The sequence below is a fragment of the Homarus americanus genome, unplaced genomic scaffold, assembly GCF_018991925.1.
Source record: "Homarus americanus isolate GMGI-L3 unplaced genomic scaffold, GMGI_Hamer_2.0 scaffold31037, whole genome shotgun sequence".
In the NCBI taxonomy this organism is placed as follows: domain Eukaryota; kingdom Metazoa; phylum Arthropoda; class Malacostraca; order Decapoda; family Nephropidae; genus Homarus; species Homarus americanus.
This window is the reverse complement of record NW_024722227.1, coordinates 7,077,809-7,105,415: the sequence shown is the minus strand read 5'-3', so window position 1 is coordinate 7,105,415 and position 27,607 is coordinate 7,077,809. Positions and strand designations below refer to the sequence as shown.

At 36.7% G+C, this 27,607-nt stretch overlaps 1 protein-coding gene across 2 annotated transcripts in view; it reads left to right on the top strand.

Annotated features, from left to right (window-relative positions):
* LOC121862346 (ethanolamine-phosphate cytidylyltransferase-like) overlaps positions 1–27,018 on the top strand; it is a 52,307-nt gene extending 25,289 nt beyond the window's left edge. Inside the window, exons 3-9 of one of the 2 annotated variants that reach the window (XM_042360573.1) lie at positions 1,705–1,817; positions 2,572–2,638; positions 7,092–7,170; positions 11,709–11,855; positions 18,905–19,105; positions 21,632–21,852; positions 24,520–27,018. In XM_042360573.1, coding sequence (XP_042216507.1) covers positions 1,705–1,817; positions 2,572–2,638; positions 7,092–7,170; positions 11,709–11,855; positions 18,905–19,105; positions 21,632–21,852; positions 24,520–24,637 — 946 coding nt within the window. In that variant the 3' untranslated portion in view covers positions 24,638–27,018. The remainder of the gene's footprint in view (positions 1–1,704; positions 1,818–2,571; positions 2,639–7,091; positions 7,171–11,708; positions 11,856–18,904; positions 19,106–21,631; positions 21,853–24,519) is intronic. The other variant, XM_042360572.1, reaches the window with a different exon arrangement.
* The last annotated feature ends 589 nt before the right edge of the window (positions 27,019–27,607 follow it).

The following is a 27,607-nucleotide window of genomic DNA, read 5'->3' as shown; positions in this document are numbered from 1 at the left end:
CATCAGGACGCAGTTTGAATAATACGATCAATATACAGTACATAATCACACTTATTAAAGTTATTTAGAGTTCTCAGAGGATTCAACAATTCACAATCACACTCACATTTTGGGGTCTAGGGTTAGACCAACGAGAACAAATCTAATGTCCTGCTGGTGATATTGGCTGATGAGAATCCAGATGTTGCCTTTACAGTAGAAGGCAATAGACTGTCCCTCAGACAGTCACACAGCTGCTACCAGCTCCATCTCTGGCCGGCACATTTAACACCTCAGCAAAGTTCGTTGTCAACACACTGTCTCTTCTCTCTCCCTTTCTCTCTCTCTATCCCTCTCTTTCTCTCTCTCTCTTCTAGTTTATCTTACTGTGGCGGTAACACTACTTCTTGCAAATAGAGAGGAGCTACTGGCAGGTAAATAAACTCATTTAACTTGCTTTTAGGGAACTCTTAACTTCTAAACAATCTGTAATAATGTTTGTTTGTTTTTTTTAAATACTGTACTGTATAGTATTTACCTAGTGGGTGGCCATGCCAAGGGAAGGATGCCAGTGGGCTGTGTAAGACTCTTCCCTTGTTCTTGATGATTTTGTCATGGGCCTTTGGAAACCCAGTGCTGTTCTTAATTCCACAGCTTGGACTGGTAGACCATTCCAAAGATAAACTAAACTCCTCTGTGAAATATTTCCTTATGTTCATTCTCCGTGATAATTTGGCGAGCTTGAAGTTATGCATGTCCCCTCATGTTGATGGTGTGTGACATCACCAAAAAATGGCTCAAGTGCACGTTTCCATCCCTTTCAGGATTTTTAATGTTGCAATGAGATCTGCTCTATTGTGTCTTGTCTGAAGAGTTGTTATTCTTAAGGCCCTCAACCTTCTTGGGTAATCAAGAAGACTTAGTTCTAGAATCGTCTAGTCATTCGGTGTTGCACCTTTTCTTGGGATATTAGGTCTTTCTAATCTCTGAAAGTTTGTAAGTAGAGGAGCACCTGTGAAAAATACTCACAAGTTCCATTTAGTTCAATGTACAGGTACAGACCCTCAAAACTGGATATCAGGAAACTGGAGATGCTTGAAAACCTGGCATTTTCTTCCCTGGTCTCAATGTTGGCATAACCCACACAAAATATGAAAAAAATGGAGCTGTTTATGTAATGTAGAACTACTTTTTGGACAATATCTGTGTTTCTGTATTGTGTTATGTATAGTATTACATATGATGTTTTGTGTTTATTAAAGCAGTATTGGAACACTTTTGGGGTATTTCTTGGTCTCTGGAACTAAACCAATTATTTCTATTTAAATCAATTACATTTACCATATACTGTAGTACAGGTAATTCACAATTTGATAGTTCATGATTTCTTCTGGTACCTAACCTGCAAATTATGTAGAATCCGCTGTACTAATTTAATTTACAAGGAACCATCAAACCCTCAAAATCCAGTGGCAGGACCATCAACCAGCACTGAGCCTGGATCGTATCACACTGCAGGATCTTACTTGACAACAGGAGCATCTGGCATAAATTACCTCGAATCCTTGGCTCATAGGCGTCTACCATGGAGCAGATTTGCATCCTGACCTTTACCTCCCCATTATTCCGTACTTGGAAAATGTGATCTAGTTGCATAAAATTCATTTTTTATCTTTAATATTGAGTGATCATGTACAGTACATTGATTATTGCTTGCTCTTACAGATATAAAATGGTAAGAGCAATCAAATGGGTGGATGAAGTAATAGAAGGTGCCCCATATGTTACCACCATAGAAACCTTGGACAAATATGATTGTGATTTCTGTGTGCATGGAGGTAAGTGTTAAAATTTACAAATATATCCTGTACATTGTGTTTTCTGCTTACTCAGGAGTTGTATTACAGTTTTTTCTAAGAGATGCTTTACTTTTTAATCAGACTACAAACTAAACTGGGGATATTGTACCTCAATACTGATAAACTGATCCTATATTACCAGATGCTTTTTATGCTTCCACAGTTACTATTGTCCATTCATCTGTCAGGATGGAATGTCATTTCTTTTCAGCAACCTCAGAAAGGCTTTTCAGAATTATATGAAATTAAGCATTTCAGCTGTCTTTCACAGATATCCAAGCCAAGCTCATTAATCAACATTTTCCAGCTTTGTTTATATGAGTTATAAAGGAATACCTCAGTTGACAAAGTAGATGTGTTCCTTGAATTTACTTCATTGTCAGAAACTTTGCCACATGTACAGTAGAATGAATGAAGTGACTTCTGCTTAATAGAAAGAATAAGCTTCATGGCACTTTGACTCACCACACCCCAAGATCTTTGTGCAATCCATAACCTCAAATTGTATTTTGAACAATACGTGTCATGGGGGAAGTGAGTGGTCTTCAGATTACCACCAGTTGCCATAACCTAAGGTTTCATCAGGAAAACCCTGAAAAGCATCAATACTTAGGGTTTCTCTGAATTTGTTCTGTTATAAATTATGTTATGAGGATAGAACCCTCACCAAGTGAGCATTTCTGTTCTTTACTTACGTTTTCTACATTTATGAAAAAAAAAATTTGTTTCCCAGATGATATCACAATGACTGCAGATGGAGTAGACACATACCACTTAGTGAAGGCTGCCAAGAGATACAAGTGAGTTTTGAATTCTCAACAAGTACAGGATATTTGATTTTCATTTTAAATTGGGTTTTGACCAAATTGGCTGAATAACTTGTTTTTTGGGTTGTTCCATATGTTCCTGGAACAAAAGAATCTTTTATCTGATCTTAGGAAATTATAAAGTTGACCCCATGTCATCTCAAATTTTTTTTCCACATCTACTGATCTTTGCATGCTATGATGTAGGGTGACAGGAATCAAAATCATATTCTTTACCTACATTCACTACCATTCATTTTTCCCACACCTGTAAGCGACTACAGTTCGAGTTTTTATGATCAATTTTTTTTTGCAAAAGGTAATGGGTTTAATTATATGTATACAATGATATCTCCGTTAGCCGGAAAAATTGGTGCGGACCACTTCCGGGAATGAGAGATTTTCCGTTAACGAGACGACTCCCTCAAAGCTGGAAGAAAATCCCTCATTCCGGGAATTTTCCGGGTAACGGAAAAATATTCTCAGAAGTTACAGATGTAATGGGGGGTTCTACGTAGAAAGTATAGATAGAATATTTAGTCGTAGGTAAAAGTGAAGAAGCTCGGTAGCATGGCCGGTTAGTTATTTAACTAAATACATTCTTAGGGGAAATATTTCTAAACACCACTTTCAATAACAACTATTTATTAATCAACTGAATGGCATGGACACATAAATAGATCATTATATTTACGTTACTATGCAATGATTCTCGGACAACAAACATGAAATGGATACACATCCCACCGTAAGTAACTCACCCTAATGGATCGCTCTGACAATGAATCACGTGTGACCTGAGGGAAGCCCAGCAGGTGCTACTGGACTATGTCTTCTATGGGAGACTCGGTGCTGGGAAGGGAAGTCTCCCTCTGGGCAGGAGCTGTTGGCCCCTTCCCTGTTACAAGAATAATCCGAATGCTAATGCCCCATGGAAGGAGCTGCAGACTCTTATACCCTGTATTGGCGGTCACGAGCCGGAAGATGTCGACACAAATCTGGGTGTGTCTGATCAGATGACATGTGTAATCGCTGGAGGGTAGCTTCTTGAGTAAGACAGTCATGTTTCCGGGTTAAGCTAATGACGTGGCAGTAAGAACTCTGGGTCAATGAGATTGATCTCTCTTGGGTCAGGTCTGGTCAGCTGTGTTTGCCCAGGTGCATGGTCATGTCGCCGGTGAGTAATGCTTCCTAACTATTACCACCCGGGTGTGTCTTGGTCAGGTGAACTTTTTTAACACTGTCATAATGCCGAGTCAACTCGGCTAACCAGCCGACTTTCTCAAACCCGGAAAAATTCCTTATCCCCGGAATCTTTTAATGTTACTGGGAAAAGTTTCTGAGTGTTTAAACTAGACCTCTTGCACAGACACACACTAGCCCACTTCTCCAGAATGTTTCTGGATGCTGGGGATGTTTTTCTTGAGTCTAAACTACTGGAGTCCGTAAATGCAGTTCTAATTAAGTTAGAAACTTAATTTCTTTACTTTAAAGCTGTAATCCAGAATAGTTTCTATAAAAGTTTGGTTAAATAAATATATTTAACAATTAAAAATCTATATGATATGGGCATGAATGAAGCTGTGTGTTACAGCAAAGACTGTTATTTTCCACTCCCATTGAACTGTGGGGGATTACTGGGTCTCATGTAACTGACCTGACCTGATGTAATGTCAGGTGGAGGTAGGGTGGAGGATTAGTGGTCTTATTACTGACCTTCCAATGGAATTTTCAGGTCACCCTTTCTTGGGTGGGAGATTAGTGGGGTCTCATGACCTGAAGATGTCTTGATTAAACACAAAACCTAAAGTATTTTTAGGGAGATTGTGATAAGTATCAGTATAAATGAGCAAAGTTGTATCCCTTCAACATTACTTTACATAACATTTTAAAATATGGAGTGAGAAAGCAGAAAGGTGTGGGTGATTAGAGAGATGGAATGGAAAGGAGAGGTAACATGTACCAGTGTTGCCCAGCGATAAGCTCCTCAAGAGCTGATATTTAACTCACTACCACTCAGTCACACATAGCAAATCTGTCATACAATAAGACCCTGACTCCTCATGCTTGCTGTCTTAATTCCTGTGTTGGGGGTGTGTTGGAGATTGTGGGGGAGACGTGGGAAATGGGGTGAGGGTGGTGCTGAGGATGTATATTGATGGTGTTGGAGGGTGTGTGTGTGGATGGTGTTGGTGGGTGTGTGTGTGGATGGTGTTGGAGGGTGTATATTGATGATGTGTGGATGGTGTTGGAGGGTGTATATTGATGATGTAGGGATGTGTGGATGGTGTTGGAGGGTGTATGTGGATGGTGTTGGAGGGTGTGTTTGTGTGTGATGTGTAGGTGTTGTAGCACAGTGTAGGTGATGTGTGATAAGGGCAGTGCTGGAGGGTGTGTGTGGGTGTTGTAGGAAGGTCGTTCATTAACCGAATCCATTGTTTCAATGGGATATTGGGTAATTGGTTCCAGCTCACAGAAAAGTATATACAAAGTAAAGCCAAAAATGCATAAAGTCAGAAACACTCCTAAAATTTCCCTAAATCGCCCTTAAATCACTATATATATATATATATATATATATATATATATATATATATATATATATATATATATATATATATATATATATATATATATATATATATATATATATATATATATATATATATATATATATATATATATAGATAGATAGATAGATAGATAGATAGATAGATAGATAGATAGATAGATAGATAGATAGATAGATAGATAGACCCGACTTACGACGGGGTTAGGGACCCACATCCAGGTCATAAGTCCGACATGGTCGTAAGTCCAACATAGATAATTTTTTTTTTTTTTTTTTTTTTTAATAAAAATCTACAATGAAATACAGTACTACAGTGAAAGTAATAAATAATAAGGAATGGATACAGTGTGACTGAGCACTTACCTTTAATGTAGTCAGCTGAATGCACATGGGGCCCCCATAATTTTCTAATTATACATGGAGACTACATTAACTGGAAACATTTCGGTATAGAAAATGCGTGTGTCATTTGAAAAAAAAATAAAAATTTAATAAAAAATCTGCGGCGGTCGTAAGTCCCGACGGTCGTAAGTCGTAGCAGTCGTAAGTCGGGGTCTAGCTGTGTATATATATATATACGCACATAAACACTCTTACTCTTAAATCACTACTGTAATGTGATACAGGTGATTAATTTTTATCTCTTGAGCAAAATATATGATGTTTATATTCAAATTATTCGCTGTCTTGCGAGGATTCCAGCAATGCAAATTATATTCTCCTAACTTTAGTCTGAGATATTATATAAGATAAACACTGTACAGTAAGCTTAAAACCCTGGCTGGGCAGATGGGGGAGAGGGAGGGAGGGGGGGCGGACGGGAGGTGAGGTGAGGTGATACGGTTTGACAGTTGGCGCCGAGAGGTCTAGTGAAGTATTTATTTGTTTATTTATGTCCTTGAGATTGAGTTTTTGTTTTTTGCTCATAAAATTGTATAGAAATGACCGGACAAAATATAATTTACATTGCTGGAATTCTTATAAGATATTGATTAATTTGAATGTAAACATGCTATAGTTTGCACTAGACAAAAATTTTAGTAATCATTTTGCACATTACAGTCAACCCTCGCTTTACGAGGTCCCACATTCCACGTTTCCACGTTTATGCGGTACCCTGCCGAAACCGGAATGCTCACATTCCGCGGTGCGTGTACCCCTTTAAGCGGAGAGCGGCTGGCGAGCCGCGCCATTTTTGGATCCAAACCTCCCGCCATCTCTCCCGCCCTCTCCCCCGCCCTCTCCCGCCATCCGCCATGTTGTGTAAGCGGCGCGAGCAGGGTGCGCACAAGGTCGCCCAGTCATCAAAACATTACCAAGTTCTTCACCCGCCACCCACCACAGCCGGCCCAAGTCAGTGATAGTGATAATTATAGTGAGGATATGGACTTATATGGACTTTGAGGGGTTTGACAAAGAGGCCCTGCAAGCCTCTGTGGTGGATAGTGATACAATTGATACAAGTGATACAGGTGAGGGCCAATAATCTGCCCTCTGCCTCGGAACCAACCCCCATCCCCGTGTGCCCAGCCATCTTTTCTACTAATGTAAGTGTTAAAAATCCTAATATTATTGATATTTCTCTTAATTATTAATTGTGTGTGCATACCATCATAAAATTAAGAAGTTATTTTTACTACAACGTAGGTATTGTGTCTGAAAAAGTGGAGTTTGGGGGTCGGCCCGGTCTCTATTTCAATTAATCCCATATGTTATGTTGTTCACTTTACGCGTTTCTCACTTTCCGCGGTACCCTGTGGGTTGAATTGACCGCGTAAAGTGAGGGTTCACTGTACTGTACTAGCTAAGGAGTACAGGAATATATTTATGTTGTTGAAATAGGAATACTGTATAATGTATGATAATCTTCTGCAGAGAATGCAAGAGGACAGAAGGTGTCAGCACAACTGATCTTGTTGGACGGATGCTACTAATGACACGACAACACCAACAGGTTAGAGACTCGCATTGTTTACTTGCAATTTGAAACTTGGAGTATGGGCATCCATTGATTTATAATCAAGTTTAAGTTCCTGAAAACCCAATCATTAACCCTTAAGTCCCGGGTTAGGGTGCTGGTGGCAGTACCCCCTACCTGGGGGTAAATCGAGAAAAATCAACTTTTCCAAAAATAATTTTTAACTTTTTAAAATGATAAAACAATAAAATTTAAGTAAGAAGAACTATATATTGACCCTCTAGAAACTTTCCTGACTGTGCAAAGGGAGGGAGGAGGGGGGGGAAGACAAGGAGTCAGTGTTGTTTTGACAGCTGACATTCATGGTTCCTCCACACTTAGCAGCTATTTTTAGCTCGCCTTTGTGTCAGAGGTGGCCAATAATGTATGTATTTACTAATCTTTATACTTATTTGCTATAAATAATTCATTTAGAATATTTTATTTGCATAATTTTTCATAAAAAATTGCTTGGCAGCACTCACCAGTCGGTTGCCAGTCTGCCTGGCTGTCTTTGTGTTTGGTAGAGCAAGTAATGATTAAAATAATAATAATTCCACAAATAAATACATTTATAACATAATCATAGTATTGTTTTACAGTAATACTACACTACAATACAATTACACTTTTAGCAATATTAATTTGATACAACAAATGAAACAAACAAAAATAGGTAATTATGTTCAGGAAGCTTCCCTGTGGCCGAGCATGTGGTGTGAGAGGCAGATAGTCACACTGGAACCTGATAACCCACCCTGGGCATTTAAACAATGGCGGAAATAGGCACGCGTTCAGGAACATCACCCAGGGCCTAAGGGTTAAGTGAACGATTGTATATAGAAAAAAATTTAGCATGGTGGGAATGGGGTTATATTACAGGAGTCATTCAAAGTGGGCATTTTCATTCAAACAGGCCCAAAAATCACAATATTAAGGAACCTCAACACCACAATGCAGTTCATACATTATAAATTTAGCATTTCCCTTTTTATTTTTTATTACTATTATAATTATTATTTCACCACTTATCAGCTTATTAGCCATTTAAGCAGTTGGTCTGTCCAGTGTAGAATTCACAGTCACTTAATTCACTAAAAATTATACCATAAAGTCACTTTGATTGTCAAACAAAAACATTTCTGTTGCACATTTGGTAGTGATGCATGGGTAGTCCTTCCCTGTGTAGAGGACAATGAAATTGTTTCTGGACATGGCAGATATTTTCAGATGACAATAATAATAATAATAATAATTAACGGTTTATTGAAAAAATTCAGCACCCCGAAGGCTGAAACTATACAGTGGACAGAAATTACTTAATACATACATTGACATGGGAAATATTTAACAGAAGCTTTCATTAGAGAAAGAAAGAGGAATATATAGTGAACATACAAATTAGTGTTTACAGTGAAGGTCACATGCGCTGAGGCGTTGAAGATGGTGTTATGAAGGGTCTCATATTTTTATTTATTTTTTATTTTATTTTATTTTTTTTTAATGGGGATTAGCCCACCCGGGTACAGGTTACTGACCCACATCAGGGCCGGGGGGGGGGGCGAAAATATAATAATATAACAATAATAATAATAATTAGTTCATAGTAAATGAATTTTATAATAAAAAATAAAAAATAAAAAATTAAATAATAATAACAATTATAATAACAACACTGATAATAATAATAATAATAATAATAATAATAATAATAATAATAATAATAATAAAGAACCATAAAGAAATACGAAAATAGTGAGAAACGATATATGTATGCTGTGTTGCAGTCAAAGTAAGAGAAACAGCTAAGACCCTGCAATTGTGTGTAAATGAGGCAGAAAGTCAGATCAGCAACCTGGGACTGGGTCACAATTTTTGTGATGCCATATGGCAGCAGGGTTTACCATTAGACAATACATTATGCCTCCAATATCTTCCCAGGCAGTAGTACCTCCCTGCTTGGTAGCTGCCTACTACCTAACATGGTGTAGTAACTCCCCCACAGATGGTGTTATGAGGGGCCTCACATGATGTAGTAACTCCCTCACAGATGGTATTGTGAGGGGCCTCACATGAACTAGTAACTCCCCCACAGATGGTGTTATGAGGGGCTTCACATGATGTAGTAACCCCCACAGATGGTGTTATGAGGGGCCTCACATGGTACAGTAATTCCCTCACAGGTGGTCTTATGAGGAACAAGTGAAGAGGAAGATGGACAGGGATTGATTTTTCTTTTGACTTCCTGACACGGCTATTGTTAAATAAAAAAAATCCAGTCGTAGTATAGCAAAGAAAGGGTGTTAAACAGGAGAATTGTAAGGCGGGCGATCATATACCGAGGAACTCCTGTACTTGTATACCGGTATATCTGTTATTGTCATCCTATAAACCTTTTCCTTTATTTTAGGACTACAGTAGTACCCCGATTTACGCGGTCAATTGAACCCACAGGGTACCGCGGAAAGTGAACAACAGAACATATGGGATTAATTCCAATAGAGACTGGCCCGACCCCCAAACTCCACTTTTTCCGACACAATACCTATGTTGTAGTAAAAATAACATCTAAATTTTATGATGGTATGCTCACACAATTAATATTTAAGAGAAATACAGTCGCCAGGTTAATGTCCATTCAAATAATGGACTCAAATCCCCCCTCTCTTCCCAGCTCACTAGCTCCTACCTCTCTGAGAAATGTTGGGTGAAAACACTAGATTTTAACGTTTAGTAATAAATAATACCTCAGACTAAAGTTAGGATAATATAATTGACATTTCTGGATTCCTTGCAGGTCAGGGAATATTTTGAATGTAAACTTCATATATTTTGCACAAAAGATAAAATATTTGCATTGTGTAAACCAAATTATTACTTCAGATCTAAAATTTGTATGTCTAATGCAAAATCCATGATGTTTATATTCAAAATGATCATCATATTGTAAGAATTCCGGCAATGTAAATTATATTCTGGTCGGGTAATTTGTATGAATTTTATGAGCTAAATAAAAAAATAAAAAAATTATACTTCAGCGCGTATATGAGTAGACGCACCGCGGAAAGTGAAAGTCCGTGTAAAGCGGGGTAGTACTGTACAGTGGTCCCTCGGTTAACGAGCACAATCCGTTCCAGCATGTTGCTCGTTAACCGAAACCATTGTTTCAATGGGTTTTTGGGTAATTGGTTCCAGCTCACAGAAACTTGCCTAAATTCAACAAAAAATGTAGAAAAGTACACTTACTTTGAGGTGTGTATGTAGAAGGCTCCTGGATGATGATGATGATGGGAATTAGAATGGGGATGGAGGAGAAGGGAGAAGAGAAGGCATTGGGGTGGAAGAGATGTCACCCCATGGCGCCATTTCACCCATAAAATTTTAGTTCTCTTGGTGTAATTCAAGATTATTTTCTTTAAATCAACACTGCACTGCATTATATATTGTCAATATGTAAAATAAATTTCAAAATGACCAATAATTTGCTTGGAAACACAGAAAAAAAGCATTTAGTTGAAGAGAGTCTCAAGCAATATGTTACTTCCACTGAAAAGAGAGAGAGAGACTAACGCCTGTTTGTGTGTTAACAGGCTGGATGTCGTGCCAGAAACTAGTTTCTTTACCTTCAATTATGTTCAATAATTGTTAAAATGACTAAAAAATATTAATATTAAACTTTTAAAATTATTGAATAGTATAAACTTCTTGATATTTACTAAAATAGTAAGGAATTTAAGCCCTAAATCCGATTACTGTATTGGCGGACTAATACTACAGCTGGTGGACCGCCAAATGCAAGCGAAAACATGTTGAGGTCGGCTTGTAAAAAACTCGTTAATCAAGGGATTGCTCGTTAACTGAAGTTAAGAATCTTATAGAAGGTAACTCGTTAACCGAAATCTCGTTAACCGAGGCGCTCGTTAACCGAGGGATCACTGTATTCCATTCTAGGATTAACCTCACACTAGAAAATCCTTAAAAAATATTCAAACAGAAAAACTGGGGTCTAAGGAACCCAAAATAAAAATAATAGAACTGTAACTACGCTGTATTAATATACTGTAGGTAGGTGGGTCAAAAGTAGTGCAACACTTTTTTTTACTCTTATTCTTAATTGATTTGTTTTTATTGCCAAAGTATATAGCATAATGATAACCTTTAATAATGAAAACCTAACAGAGTTCTGAAATTTTATGTTGGAAACCTGGGATTCATAAGAATTCTGTGGTATTAATATATATGTAACTCTAGGATCTTTGAACTATTCATATTTTCCCTACGGTATTCTTATGCCATGTACAGTCGGGAACAAAAGTTCTTCTCCCTGGTGAAGCTGAGTCATGGGAATGAATCACAGAACTTAATAACCCTGACTGTTGTCTGGTGCGGTTGTGCCGTTTTATCTCATTTAGGGTCCGTGCTGTTTTATTTTGGGAGGGAGCGAACTTTTGTACCCGACTGTACCTCTTTCTCAACATTTCTTCAACTTAGAGACTTATATGCTCCTTGGCACTGAGTGTTTATCTGCCATACAGGTTGGAGAAGCAGAATACCTTGTTGAGCGTGGCCATTCTGACAGTCTTGGAACTGATGCCAGTGCTCGCTCTCCATGGACTGGTGTAACACAGTTCCTCCCAACAACACAAAAGATAATGCAGTTCTCTTCAGGACTTACTCCAAAGGTAATTGGGTCAAATATTTTTGCTATCTATATTGTGAACTATCTATTTTGTGAATTTTCCATATTTTTAGAAATACTGTACAGTAGTACAGTTGACAATCCCTTATCCGAAATTCCAAAAACCGAAAGTTTTTTAGTGGGGCAAAACATTATTTTTTTTTATTTATTTATTTATTTATTTTTTTTATTAATACCTGTACAAAGGGATTAGCCCACTCAGGCACAGGTCACTAACCCACATTGGGGCCTGGGGGGCAAAAATGTAGTAATAATAATAATAGTAATAGTAATAATAATAATAATAATAATAATAATAATAATAATAATAATAATAATAATAATAAGCATTCATAGTAAATAAAATTTATAATAAAAAATACACAAAAATAAAATAATTATGATAACTATAATAATAATAACAATAAAAATAATAATAAAATAATAATAATAATAATAATAATAATAATAATAATAATAATAATAATAATAATAATAAAGAAATACAAGAAATACAAGAATGAAAAAAAGATTGACAGTGAGACATGACCTAGACCTATGAATTATTATTTCTATATTTTTGCCCCCCAGGCTCTGATTTGGGTCTGTGACCTGTGCCTGGGTGGGCTAATCCCCATAAAAAAAAAAAAACGAACCTAATGTATCCTAACCATTCTGAAATCTGAAAAATTACGAAATCCGGGTAAGGGATTGTTAACCTGAGTACCTCAATACACCAAACTAATTGGGGCAAACTTCAGTCTAGAAAAGGCTAATCTATGGGGAGGGGAGGGGTCTACTTATCTGCACTGTTTCAAGAAAATCTGACCTAAATCTAGTTTTAAACAAAAGTTTTTACTGAAATGACTGTTTCGTACTGTAAAGAATTTTATGTAATCACGGAATTGGCCGGAAAGGTCATTTCAATGGACTCGTGTGCCTTATGAATAAAGAAAAAACTATACTCTATAGTAATATTGTACAGTTATATCCCTGTTAACCAGAACAATTGGTGCACAGCTCTTCCAGTGATGAGAGATAACGAGACAGCTCTCACAAACACAGAAAATCCAACATCCCCGGAATTTTTCTGGGCAGAGTAGAACGTCGATTTAAAGCGATTCAATTTAAGATTATTGATTTAAAGCGACACCCACAGTTAAGGACAATGTTTTAATTTAAAGTGAATATTTCCTATTTTGCGTGAGTCAATCTGGCGCATCATATTTTAAAATTCGCGCCCAATGTTTCTCTGGGCACGCTACACTGTCCTAAGGTCAAAGCTGTACTGTACATGTAGTCAAAATAATGTCCTAAATGATTACTAAAATTTTTGTCCAGTGCAAACTATAGCATGATTATATTTAAATTAATCTTTGTCTTATAAGAATTCCAGCAATGTAAACTATATTCTCCCTGGTCACTTATGTGATGTTTTACAAACAAAAAACAAAAACTCAATCTAAAGGACATAAATAAACAAATAAAAACTTCACTAGACCTTCGGTGCCAACTGTCAAACATGTCACCTCCCCTTCCTCCCTCCCTCCTCTCATTAGCCAAGCAGCTTCTTTGCGCAAGGCGCTCTTCAAATTTTTTTTTTTAATAATACATATCGGGAGTTAGTTATTATTTATATGAAAATTAAATTTTATTTTATTTATATTATATTTTGGTCGTAAATACGAATGAAATAAGGACGTAAATTGAATTGGGTCCCAAATTAACTTGGGTCTTAAATACGAAAAGTTGTTGGTCGAACCGTTGTTATTGGAGGCCTTACTGTATAGGTATATACAGTAGAATGTCGATTCAATTTAGGATTATTGATTTAAAACGACACCGACAATTAAGGACAATGTTTTAATTTAAAGCAAATCTTTCCTATTTTGCGCGAGTCAGTCTGGCGCATCATATTTAAAATTCGTGCCTAATGTTTCTCTGGGCACGCTACACTGTCCTAAGGGCAAAGCTGTACTGTACATGTACTCAAAATAATGTACTAAATGATCTAAATTTTTGTCTAGTGCAAACTATAGCATGATTATGTTTAAATTAATCACTATCTTATAAGAATTCCAGCAATGTAAATTATATTCTCCCTGGTCACTTTTGTGACATTTCATAAACAAAAAACAAAAACTCAATCTAAAGGACATACTAAATAAACAAATAAATACTTCACTAGACCTTCAGCGCCAACTGTCAAACATGTCACTGTCACCTCAACCCCCCCATCTTCCCAGCCAGGGTTGGGGGTCATAGGCTTACAGTTTTTGTCTTATATAATATCGAAGTCTAAAGTTAGAAGAATATAATTTGCATTGCAAGAATCCTTGCAAGACAGCGAATAATTTGAATATAAACATCATATATTTTGCACAAAAGATAAAAATTTTGCTATTTGTAATTAGAACTAAAATTTGGATGTCTAATGAGAATCATAGCATGTTTATATTCAAACTAATCACTATCTTATAAGAATTCCAGCAATGTTAATTATATTCTCCCAGGTCAGTTTAGTGACATTTTATAAGATAAAAACTTAGTCACTCTTAAGGACAGATAAATAAATAAGCACTAGACCTTGGTATCAACTGTCAAACATATCACCTCACCTCCCTCCATCCTCCCCATCTTCCAAGCCAGTAAACAGACCATTTCACATCCCTTAATTTTAGCTGTGTTGATTTATGAGTGTTTGTTTTAACATACAGTAATACTACAAAAACAATGTTTTGTTTATTCTAGAAGATGGGCTGAGGTGCATCTGGGTAGACTCAGTCTTTTTAGTATTTTGTGTTTCTCTCAAGTACCAAACTAAATTATTCCATTGAAACAACACTTCGATTTAGTGCGAATTCAGTTAAAGGCAACCTCTCTTGGAACGTATCTCACGTTATATCGACGTTCTACTGAAGTAGTGCACTAAGGTAGTGTAAGTTGCTATTCTCGATTTTGCTAATTCACGCCATTCCTTGGAACTTAACCCTTGTGAATAACGAGGGTTTTCTGTACATTAAATATGTGCTATCATATTTTATAATATGCTATGTATCAATTTTATTGTTTATCATAGTAATTTTTGTTTATTTTTGACATATATATCATTTGAAATTTTTTGAAATTTTGCTAACCTTGTGCTCACTAAATCATTTAACTCTGAACTACACCGTTTTCTATATACCATATATACTCATCTATAACCCTCCCTCGTTTATAGGTTGACCCTGATTTTTTGACCAAGAAATCGTTAATTTATGATATTCTTTGTTTATAGGTTGACCCAAGTTTTTGAGGGTAATGGAACAACAAAACCTTTAGTAAAAACACTCTACGTCCTATAAACAGAGGCTCGCCGTGCCTGAAACACCGAGTGCCGAAGGCAAATTGTTTACCATTTATTATTACGACACTTTACACTGAAACGCGGGTAGTTTCAACAAAAATATTGTATATTTCCAATCAAGTATTTATTCAAGTCAATTAGGAGGGAATATTATTGTAATACAACAGTTTTTTAACTGAAAACCATTCGAAAAGCGATTACGGTAACATCTTTTGAACGAAAGAAAGCGAAAGTCATTGTTTTCGTCACTATTTTATCCCACTTTTCACTGTAATACCTACATCATTTCAGCAAAAATATTACATTTCCGTGAATGTATTATATCAAGCACAGTATGAATAGAATATCATTGTAATATAACAGTATTTTAACCGAAAACTATTAAAAAAACGAGTAACTTCTCTTGAACATCGGAAGGTTAGGTAAGATCTTTTGTTTTCGTCATGTATTTTATCCTATTTTACATTAAAATACATCACGTTTCAGCAAAACTACTATTTATTTCTGAGAATATATTCATTCAGGCGCAGTTTAGGTAAAATATACATGTGATGTAACAGTTTTTTAACCGAAAACGATTCGAAAAACACGTACCCTCTAGCCCTGTTCAAGGAGAAGACTGGGAGGAGCTGTTTGGTGCTGAAGACGATGACAAGGAAAATGATTTTGATGCATTTTAATGAAAATATTCAGAAATATGGTATCGTAGTATTTATTCAAGTCAATTAGGATAGAATATTATTGTAATACAACAGTTTTTTAACTGAAAACTATTCGAAAAGCGATTATGGTAACATCTTTTGAACAACGAAACAAAGCGAAAGTCGGTTGTTTTCGTCATGATTTTATCCCACTTTTCACTGTAATATGTACGTCATTTCAGAAAAAATATTACATTTCTGTGAATGCATTATATCAAGCACAGTATGAATAGAATATCATTGTAATATAACAATACAGTCAACCCTCGTTAAAACGGACTAATAGGGGGGAAGGGTGTCCGTTTTAGACGATTGTCCGAATTAACCAATTTAGGGGTTAACATTGCATAATATTGCATTACACAGATATGTGTATGTTTATTTGAGTGCCCCTTCATAGGAGTCCGTTTTCTCTCACTTCAGGACGCCTGAGTCGTCCGTTTTCTCTTAATATTAGAGTGCAGTACACCAGTGATTTCTTTATTTCTTAGTAATGACACAGAATTTGAAATTGCAACCCCAATTGCAACTGGGACAATCCCAGAACCAGAAATTTGATACGGACAGTTCAGATTTCGTCCGATTTATCCGAAATCTGGATTAAAGGGGTCCGAATTAACGAGGGTCGACTGAATTTTAAACGAAAACTATTAAAAATAAACGAGTAACTTCTCTTGAACATCGGAAGGTTAGGTAAAATCTTTTGTTTTCGTCATGTATTTTATCCTATTTTACATTAAAATACATCACGTTTCAGCAAAACTAATATTTATTTCTGAGAATATATTCATTCAGGCACAGTTAAGGTAAAATATACGTGTGATGTAACAGTTTCTTAACTGAAAACGATTTTTTAAACACGTGTACCGTCTAGCTGACGCAACAGCTGGTGGTGCATCATGTATCATTGTAAACAATAGGAGGTTGCAGTGGATTACCGGGTATTATATTAAGTGTGAAATATCGAAAAGGTTTTTATTACCGGTATTTTTTGTAGATCAATGAGTACTGTGATTCCGTATATGATATGATAAGTTAGCCTGTGCTAAGAACTTCAACATAGACTAGTGAAAACACGTTGTAAGGTAATTTAGCCTATTGTAAGTTGGTGAGCTTCATCTGCTGAAGGAACTGCACAACTTTTCATTAATAATTGGTACATATTTTACGTTTCCATTGTTTACTGGCAGTAACTGGTAAATATTTTTCAACCTAACAAAACTATTACCCATGTAGAGGTCGACCTCCAATTTTTTTGCCTAAAAATTTTTTCTTAAAAAACGAACTATATACGAGTATATACGGTATAGTGAAATAAGTGTAAAAGAACTGTCCAATAAATATGGCATTGGAGTAGTGTAAGCTTGGAACAAAAAAGATTTATGTTGTACAATTAGATTTAGGTTTTTCGCAAATGATTAGCAAGTTTTCCTATGTTTTTAATGCATATTCCACAAATCCGTGCCTTCTGGAAATTCGGGCATGGTGGGATACCAATTAGCACGAATTTGCAAGGTCAGACTGTGTTGTTTCAATGGAAAACACTGGGATATGTTCCAACCCTCTATTCCCCACATACCCTGTACATACAAAAAGGGTTCCTCACATACGCAGTAAACTCCTGACAAAATCACTTGTGTAATTTTTATTTTATTTATTTTTTTTTTTTTTTATGAGCATTTCTGCACATCAATCTGTTATTTGATTCATTCACTTAGTAAACTCAACCAAGAGCTGTGGCGTCTTACCACTGTGTAAGCTTTTTAAAATTTCTAATTTTGCATCCAGCAATAATACAGCATGTCCTTACAATTCGTGGATTTTTAATTACCTGCCTTCAGTTATTCGCGGATGACACCTTGGATGTACCGAAGAATGTCTGCGGGTAGTTTTAAAGTTGGCAGCATGTTTGCAACTGGGACGGGGAAGTTGTCCGTCTCGTGCCACTCTGTTCTCTTGCCAACTGTGCTCCTCGTGCTTGTTATGGCTCCCAAACGCCCTCAGTCACTTTTATCCAGTCATGGGAAGGTGCCCAAACAAGTGAAGAGAGAAAAGAAGGTCATGACCCTCGTGGAGAAGATACAGCTGCTGGACAAACTTAGGAGTGGCCAATGGGAGCAGTAATGGGAGTGAGTGACTGTTTGCTAGTTAGTGCGTCGTCTGCTCTTGTAACTCTCCGCACTCCCTGCCATATTTCACTGGATTTACTGTTATTATTAGTGTTTACTGATATAATAGTGCTTAATAGTGATTAATCATGGCATTGTAGCTAGGTTAGAATCATCACTGTAACCACCAGGCTACTGGGCCAAGCTGTGAGGTGTTATGGTTGTTTTTCAACTCGTATTTTTGGGTAGATATACATAACTTTCTTCATTAATTTTAATCTGTTACATGCACACACCTTCCTACATACATACTGTATTGTGAATAAATAAATAAAAAATAATTGTCCTAATGGCAAACACATAAAAGGAATGTACATTTCTTTGCACACAAGTTAGCTGACTCGGTGAGGGAGAGGAATGCTGCTGGGGAATCAGCGGAGGTAGCGTCCTTGCTGATCTCGTTATGGTGAAACAGGGAATATGCAAATGGCGATTATGTTAAACTTTCATTCGGATTTTATAATTAATTTTCGTTTTTATACATTTAGTGCATTTGCTGGAAGATAGGACAAGTAGTCCCCCCTTTTAGTCCAGATCTTCAAGGGTTCACTGTACTTAAAGTAATGTTAAAAGAGGTAAATAAATAAATTTTCTAACGTGTAGCCGATGTGATTCATTTAATGGAGGACTTATTTCATTCGTAAGGTGCCATATTGCTGATTTTAAGGTGAGAGTGACCCATGAAAGGCTGCCCCCCATTTAAGACAAACACCCAATGTGTACTGGCTTACAGAGTTTATTTACATTTCACCTAGCACTGTGCAGTTGTAGTACATCATGTGCATAGCTGCTAAGCTTTGATTCTTTGCTATTTTAATACATTTTCTCTTTATAGCCTGGTGACAAGATTGTGTATGTGGCAGGAGCGTTTGACTTGTTTCATGTTGGTCACTTGGACTTCTTGGAAAAGGCACGGCAGGAGGGCGACTTCCTAATTGTGGGACTACACACAGACCCTGTTGTCAATCGGTACAAGGGAGCTAATTATCCCATTATGAACCTGCATGAGCGTGTTCTTTCTGTTCTAGCCTGCAAGGTAAGTGTACAGTAACAGTTATTTTCTCTGCTGAAAATTTTTGTAATTGGACCAAAACTAGTTTATGATTATCAAAGCCATAAATTATGCTTTGAAAATCAGGTTTCATTGTATAACTGTATGTGTCCCTCTCAGTGATATAATTTTGATTGATTGCCCTCAATGTTATTGTAAATAGATGTTTAAATAGTTCCAGAATTTTCCTGTGTGTAGACACTAGAACTACTAAAAGCAGATGGAATCATGTTTTACCAAAAAACTTATATACTTAATAAATTGTTCTTTTCTCATATCCAATGCAATAATACATTTTAGAAGATAGGTAGTGTTTGATTACCTCAGGGAGTTGTGACCCTACTTTGCCAGTTGTTCCCACCATGTGGGTTGGTGTTAGGAGAGATACCCAGCCATAAAACTTTGTCTCAACATGCCTACAGCAACCATGTCACCAGAACTGTGCCATCCTGTGGTGTCTGCTGCATTTTCTGGGTTGGTGCCTTGGGTATGCGGTGGGGTGGGAGGGGAGCATTCCAAACTGGTTTTACCCAACAGGTATCAAGTAACTGCAGCTAGCCCACACAGGCATGGAAATTGGCTGTAAAACATTAATGACCGTGATGAGCAATAAAGAATTTAAGGTTGGCATAATTGGAATCATCCATAAATATTCATTACTATTATTTCCAGATGGTAACCGCAGTTGGTTTTGTTCACTCAAGGAAATTTATCCTTGGAAAAAGTATTTAAATCTCATAGATTCCGTAAAGTAATGGTTTAACATTGCCATTGTTTTGTTATTGCTGCATACAGGGGGTGCCCAGGTTACAAATGGGTTCCGTTCCTGAAGATGTCCGTAATTCGGAAATGTATGTAAGTCGGAACACATACCCTATGTGCAATATATCATAGCCCAAGTCCTTTTATACATCTCAAATCACTTAATTTAAGAGAAAAGAAGAAATTGAATCACAAAATACAGTAACAAAATGTAAAAATTAAAGTTAAACACTTACTTTAAAGCATGGGGCTGGTGTGCATGTAGAGATGGGCATTTGTAGGAGTGACAGAGGCTTTATTGGGACAAAGCTGAAGATGGTGGTGATGATGTAGAAGGAACTGGTTCTAGAGTTGCTGGGAGATGTTGCAGAGGTTGATGGGACTGGTTCTGTAGATGTTGCAGAGGTTGATGGGATTGGTTCTGTAGATGTTGCAGAGGTTGATGGGACTGGTTCTGTAGATGCTGCAGAGGTTGATGGGACTGGTTCTGTAGATGCTGCAGAGGTTGATGGGACTGGTTCTGTAGATGCTGCAGAGGTTGATGGGACTGGTTCTGTAGATGCTGCAGAAGTTGATGGGACTGGTTCTGTAGATGCTGCAGAGATTGATGGGACTGGGATACAACTTTGCTCATTTATACATATCACATCTCCCTAAAAATACTTTAGCTTTCGTGTTTATTCAAAACATCTTCAGGTCATGGGACCCACTAATCCCCCACCCAAGAAAGGGTGACCTGAAATTCCATCAGAAGATCAGTAATACACTATGAGACCACCCTACCTGCACCTGACATTGAATCGGGTCAGGTCACCCTACCCAAAAAAATACTTTAGCTTTCGTCTTTTTTCAAGACATTTTCAGAAAATGCTTTTGATTTTCAACCTAGGAAAATTCCAGCTTTGGGAATGATTTTCCAAGCAAATTTTAATTCCAGCTTGCGGAGAGTTCTGGGTTTGAGGGATTCCGGCTAACGGAGATATTACTTGTACTTAAATTACTGTTATATAACTGATATATCAAGCAAAATGGTAATTTAATAATTTACAATTATATTGCTCACTACTTCATCATTTTACAAATTTAAAGTGCAGGATTATGTTATAAATTATCATGTACTATGAGTAATGACAAATGAAAATTTTTGGGGCCCCTTTAACTCAATGGTATTCCTGGCCATGGTCAGAAATTTCTATCACTCGTGGTCTTTCAACACAAATGGCGGCGTTTACAATCCCCCTTCCAACAGTCTTTCGACATAGGTTGTGTCGGTAACAGGAACAGTTTTTTTTTTTCATTTAAGCAAACATTGGGCAGAGCGATCCAGATGCAAAATGCTCCGTTAAAGATGCATCAGCCAGCCCAGTGGGAGGAACTTAGGTGGTTTATGGGGCCAGTCCATTGTTCCCACATTTCTGCTTATGGGAAGGGTGCTCCCAGTATGAGATATGGCTGAGCAGTAGGGATCACACCAGCATGGGTGCACTTTGTGGCACAATCTGTGTTGAAAGACCAAACTAGGGTTAATTAAGAGCCTGGGTGCCTTGCTTCTGCTACACCTCCAAAAGACTGGCCCTGCTCCTGACATACTCCACTAGCATGATAAATAAAGCCAAAACCAATTGTCCTTGATTCCTTTTGCAACCAGATTTTAAGTTGTTGGTTTTTTCATTGATAATTTTAGCTGTTGCTTTTTTATAGTTCTTAGAATAAGATGATTATATTTTATGTGTGTTAACTTCATTTCAGTATGTGAGTGAAGTTGTGATTGGAGCTCCATATTCAGTGACATCTGACTTGATGGACCAGCTTAAAGTAGATTTGGTATGTCATGGCATGTCCGAGATCATGCCAGATGCTGATGAGTCGGACCCCTATGCAGAGCCCAAGAATAGGAAAAAATTTAAGTTGCTGGATTCAGGGAATGACATGACAACCCAAAGGATTGTTGAGCGAATCATTGAACATAGGTGAGAAACAGAGCTACACATTTTTATCATTTGCTGTTTACTAATACTGAAAGTGTTGCTAATGTCATGCACTTTGTTTTATTACAAATGTGAGTTTCTCAAGAACGTCACACTTACCTACTCAGTAGATGAGCTACCTTGTTATTTTAACATCCCAGTAATTTGCCTTTTCATTACTTATCACATATTACCCTTTCCCATCTTATTTACAATGTCTGAAACATTGTGCAATAAAGATTTTCAAGTATTTTTCTCTAATTAACTTCAGGCACTCCCCAAAAACTTCAGGCACTCCCCAAATTCTGTCCTTTCCTGTAACCTCTGAATTCCTTCTAAAATTTTCTACAATTTAATCTGTTTTCTTCCAACATCTTCCTCCACCCTTCCATGGTCACAATATTTAGATAGTTGACCATAAGGCATAGGGGAGGAGGTCTGTGGAAAGGGTCTATTGAAGTACAGTAGTTTTATGAGTGAAGAGGTGGTGTAAACTTTTTAGTGCGGTTAGATGCAGAATTGGATTAATAAGGAGTGCTTCCATCCTGAATATATAAGAATTTGAAAGTCACATTGTCTGCACAGATGTGTACAGTATTCCAATCCAGCCCCTAGAAAATGGTCTCCCACTAACCAGCAGAGTGGCTGAGGTGGTAGCCTCTCCACTCACTCAGTTGCTATCACTTAAAAGTGTTTATACAATACTTTTATTGATGAAATATATCTTAAATAAGATAGAAGTACTTTTTTACAGAACTGAAAAATGCAACAAAAAAATATACCTTATATATTTTATAAGATGTGCTAATGAATGATTTATTAAGGAGTGTTTTATTCACCTCACAGCCGATCGTCAGCTGACCACCACCACCACCCTGCAACAGCTAGCTATCATTTACTGTATGCCTATTTTTACTGGTCTTGTGATATGAAAACAAGAATCAATCAATAATTTTAAGAATGGTTAAATTAATCATCTACGGTAAGATATGGTAAAGATTGATTATTCAGAAATGGATGCATCGTATTTTACCTCTAATAATATCCTCTTTGACTTGTTCTTAATATAGAGTGTGCGTGGCAAAGCACTAGCTAGTTTCTTTTGTACTCAATATGCATACAGTATGTTACTTACCTTTTCTATGTACAATGAATACTGTATTTACAGTATTTTATGAATTTTGATAAATACTGTATTCTAGGTTTTTACTTCACTTTATTCTTTTTGCGACTGATCAAGCCGGCTTGTTAGCCGCTTGGGTGGTTGGTCACGCCTCTGTTACACATTGTTGGAAAGTACTAGGCATGTACTGGCTCCAGGATGTATCTGAACCTGTGCCAGTGTTGATCAAGTCTGGTCTTGAATTACCAACACTTGGTGCCATCACAACACTTTCTGGCAAAATGTTCCAAGAGTTCACAACTTTCACTCTGAAAAGGTTTGCCCTGACAATTTTCTTAACTTGTCTCTTCTTCAACCTTGAGATGTGACCCCTAATGGGGCGGGCAGGCATGAACACTCAACTGAGTAATGCCCTCTTAAGATGTTTATAAATTTATGGGTAAGTCACACCTTACCTGCTAAGCTAAGCAATTGCAGGCATTCTAATCTCTCTGGGTAATTGAGGTGCCATAGCACAGGCACCAGTCTGGTGGCCTACCTGGTCACATTTAGACATTTTCAATCAACTTACAGTCTCTAGCATATCTCGTGGACCAGACAGCGTGATAGAACCCCTAAATGGCAGCACCTCACTCTTGAAGAGTATTTTAAGGGACATACCATCTAAATATCTGAATAACCTTCTTATAAGACCTACTAGTTTAGTTGCTTGATTCACCTTCTCACAATGGTCCGAGAACTTCAATTCATTGTCAGCATACACACCCAGGTCCTTTTCACATTCGGGCTCTGTTAATGCTGTTTCTTTGTCCCGTTGGGACATGTGAAACGCTTCCTTTCTGTTGGTATGCCTAGGTGCACCCTCTTACACTTCATGACATTTAATCATAATAAGCCATTCCTTTGACCACTTTTGAAGCTGCCAGAGATCTTTCTGTAGCTCTTCACAGTCCATTTGGTTTTAATTTCTCTGAATAACTTGGCATCGTCTGCAAATATTTGGTTGGAGAGTTTATACCTTCTGGCATGTCATTTATGAAACAAACAACGAGCCCAGTACACTGCTCTGTGATAACCCACTTCTCACAGGTATGTATGCTGATTTTGTGCCATTAATCACCACACACTGCTTGCGGTCACGAAGAAAAGACTCTGATCCACTCTAGACACTTCCTTTCATGGGATACACTGCTGAAAGCCTTGACAAAGTCCAGATATATGTTGATGATATTGCCACCTTGTCCCAGAATCTGATTCCAAACATCTAGCACCTTTACAAGGATTAGGGGGAAATAAGTTTGTTTACAGTGGGAGGCGTGTGCAATGAAAAAGAGGTTGAGATGAAAGTCACAGTATGCATAGATAGTATTGACGTGGAAGCCACCACTGTGTTCTCTCTCTCCCTTTCTACCCTCCAAAGTTGGATGCATCTTGCATTGTGGTGTGCCTGATGTGTTGGAAAATACAATAACTATGTTTAAAGGGTTGCTGATAACCAATATTCTAATAGAAAATATATAATGGATTAAGGTTATAATTTTTTACAGGTTGGACTATGAAGTACGTAACAAAAAAAAGGAGAAGAAGGAGAAAGCTGCTTTTGCTGCATATATGAAGGCAAAGGCTGAGGGTCGTGTTGACATCAGCCCGATAACAGGAGAGTGACCCCTCAAGGCATACTTTAAGACTAGTTCGTGCCATATAGTATAATCTTCACAAGTTTGTTTTATGAATTTTATATTCATTGCACTTGAAGGATTTATTTTAATTTTTTTTAAGGGTGTTAGTTTGTGGTGATGGTGTATTCTTAAACAAAATAGATACAGTTGATTTCAGATTATAACTGATATTTATCTATCCTAAAGATCGGACAAAACTTTGCTAATGTTTTAGTGTTAGTATTTAATACTAGTATTAAATGACTGCCACTTTGTCTTTTCATTGAATTGTTAGTCCAAAAATTTTTTGATATACTTATGTGAAGAGAAAACAGTTTTTCATTAAGAATTTAACGAATAAATAAACAACTTGTAAAATGGCAATGATCAGATAGAAAAAAGTAATGCCATTGCTTTTGACTAGAAATTAAGTTTTTAATTCTTGAATGATTGTATCTCAGCTGTGATGGCAATTATTGTAAAAAGTAAACCAGGTTTGTTTACCAAATCCAGTAAGAAACATGCATTTGTGTAATACAAAAGCAACCAGGAAGAGCAATGGGGTGTTATCTTAAAAAGAGCACTGAGCTCAAAGGGGAAGTTCTATATTACTGGGACTGATTAAGGAATGAGGAATATTTCCGTTTCCTGTCTTAGTGATGAGAAATTATATCAGGTAATCTAGTCATGTTGGCTATACAGTACATATTTGCCAAATATTAGATAGACAGTTATAAAGCCTGGTATAAGATATAGGCATTTATATGGCGTAGTGGCTTTGTTCTCATTTCTTTATTTATTTCAAACACAAAATAAATGCAGCAGTAATTCTACCGTGTGAAAATGAAAAATTGCCTGTGATTGCTTTGCTGTTCTGAATTCAGCATTGCATAGTATGTAACAATGTTATTTGCATTTTTGATAATGTGACCATTCCCTTAGTGATTGTGTCTATTATATAATGTGTGAATAGTAAGTTTAATGTAATGATGAGATCAATACACTAACATCAAGGGATGTTCCAAAAGATAATTCATGGTACTTTTTATAATAATCAGTATGAGAATGGATCAAGTAAGAATTGTGGGCTGATATGTGTTGTTATACATGAAGTTTTGAATGTTGAAAGTAAATGAAGTTAGTCAGAATGCTAAAAAGTCAGTTCACTTTCCTGATAAATGATTAATTTTTAGCTATGCATGTTGAAAGGTGTTTACATATTACTTAATTTGTTTTATTTATTAATTGCTATTTTTTGTAAGTTAGCTCTGGCAATTATTGAGGCAATGAAATATATTGTCATTTTGCTATTTCAAATTTTGTACATGTGGTGTGTGGCTTCAGTTATTTCCTTATTATTTACTCATTGTTACAGGGCTTTCGGGAGTGATTGTTGATGTGTGATTACCATGGCGTTATCTTCAAAAGATTATTAGTAGGATGCACTAAGGTATTATTTCACTTCTGATCCCACAAGGTTTCCAAGTCATAGAAACCGAGGCAAGAATACAGCTCTTTTGAAATCATATTTAAAGAGAAATATTATGGTGTTAGCCAAGTCCTGGATTTGGTTATATCAGAAGTGTGAGCATTGCACACTGTGATGGTGGAACTGTCTTCATCTGCCAGCTCTTATTATACCATCTTCCACAGTATAGCATGGTGTCTTATACAGTGTCTTTATCATAATTGTTTTACAACATGGCTTCCTGTGACGAGCTGTTATTTGCAAATGTGATAATGGTGTAATTTTGTTATTAAAATCTAAAAAGCAAAACAAAAAATGATTAAAATCATTAAAACAACAAAATTTTCCAGTTCTTGTAGGAGTCGAGTATTTAAAATAAAATAAAGGCACATTTATTGAAAGGAAGGATGAAGTATGCCAAGGCTAACTGCCATGATTTTGCTTTGGTTAAAATTAATTTTAAATGCTGTACAGTAACTCAGAGGTACTTACTCTCATTGATTTATGTAGGTATTAAAGGCTTTGTGAAGAATGAAACCCAATCATGTAAATTGTTTCATCAAAAGGATTTTTCATATTTTCGTATGTGTAGCTTGGTCTTGAGCTATAAGAGCATATTTTTATTGTATGATTGGTAATTTTAAGTTATTTTCTTTGTTCATGTTAAATCCTTATACTGTATTGTCATGTACGTACTAAGTACCGTATTTTACGGCATATTAGACTCAGCCATATAAGACGCAACCCCTATTATAGCAGGCAGTATTTAGGAAAAACTTTTAAGTGTACAGTGTTTTCCTCCTCTATCCATAGTTTTCTTAAAACAATATATTCAGTACCAGTAAATGTGAGGAATAAATAATAATACGTACAGTGGTCCCTCGGTTAACGAACACAATTCGTTCCAGAAGGTCGTTCGTTTACTGAATCTATTGTTTCAATGGGATATTGGGTAATTGGTTCCAGCTCACCAAAAACTACATACAAAGTATAAAAAAAAATGCAGTAAGTACACATACTTTGAGGTGTGTATGTAGAAGGCTCCTGGTTGATGATGATGATGGGAATTAGAAGTGGGGTGGAGGAGAAGAGAAGGAAGTGGGGATGGAGAGGAAATCACCTTTCAGGGGACCCATGCTTGATGCCGTCATTTCATCAATAAAATTTTAAGTTCACTAGGTGTAATTCAAGATTATTTTCTTTACATCAACACTGCACTGTGCTGTATATTATCAATATGTTAAATAAACTTCAGAATGACCAATAATTTCAATGAAAAATGCAAAACTATTCAAGACACCAACAAAATAGTTGCTCTCTCGATTGTAAACAAAGCCAAACTGACGCCTGGTGGCCAACCCACGCATCTGATGGGTGCACAACTAACTAGTTCCCTGTACAGTATTACCCCGCCTAACGCGGTTTCACTTAACGCGTTTTATCATATACGCGGTGCCTCGCCAGAGCTGAACTTTCACTTAACACGGATTTTTTCCACATATACACGGT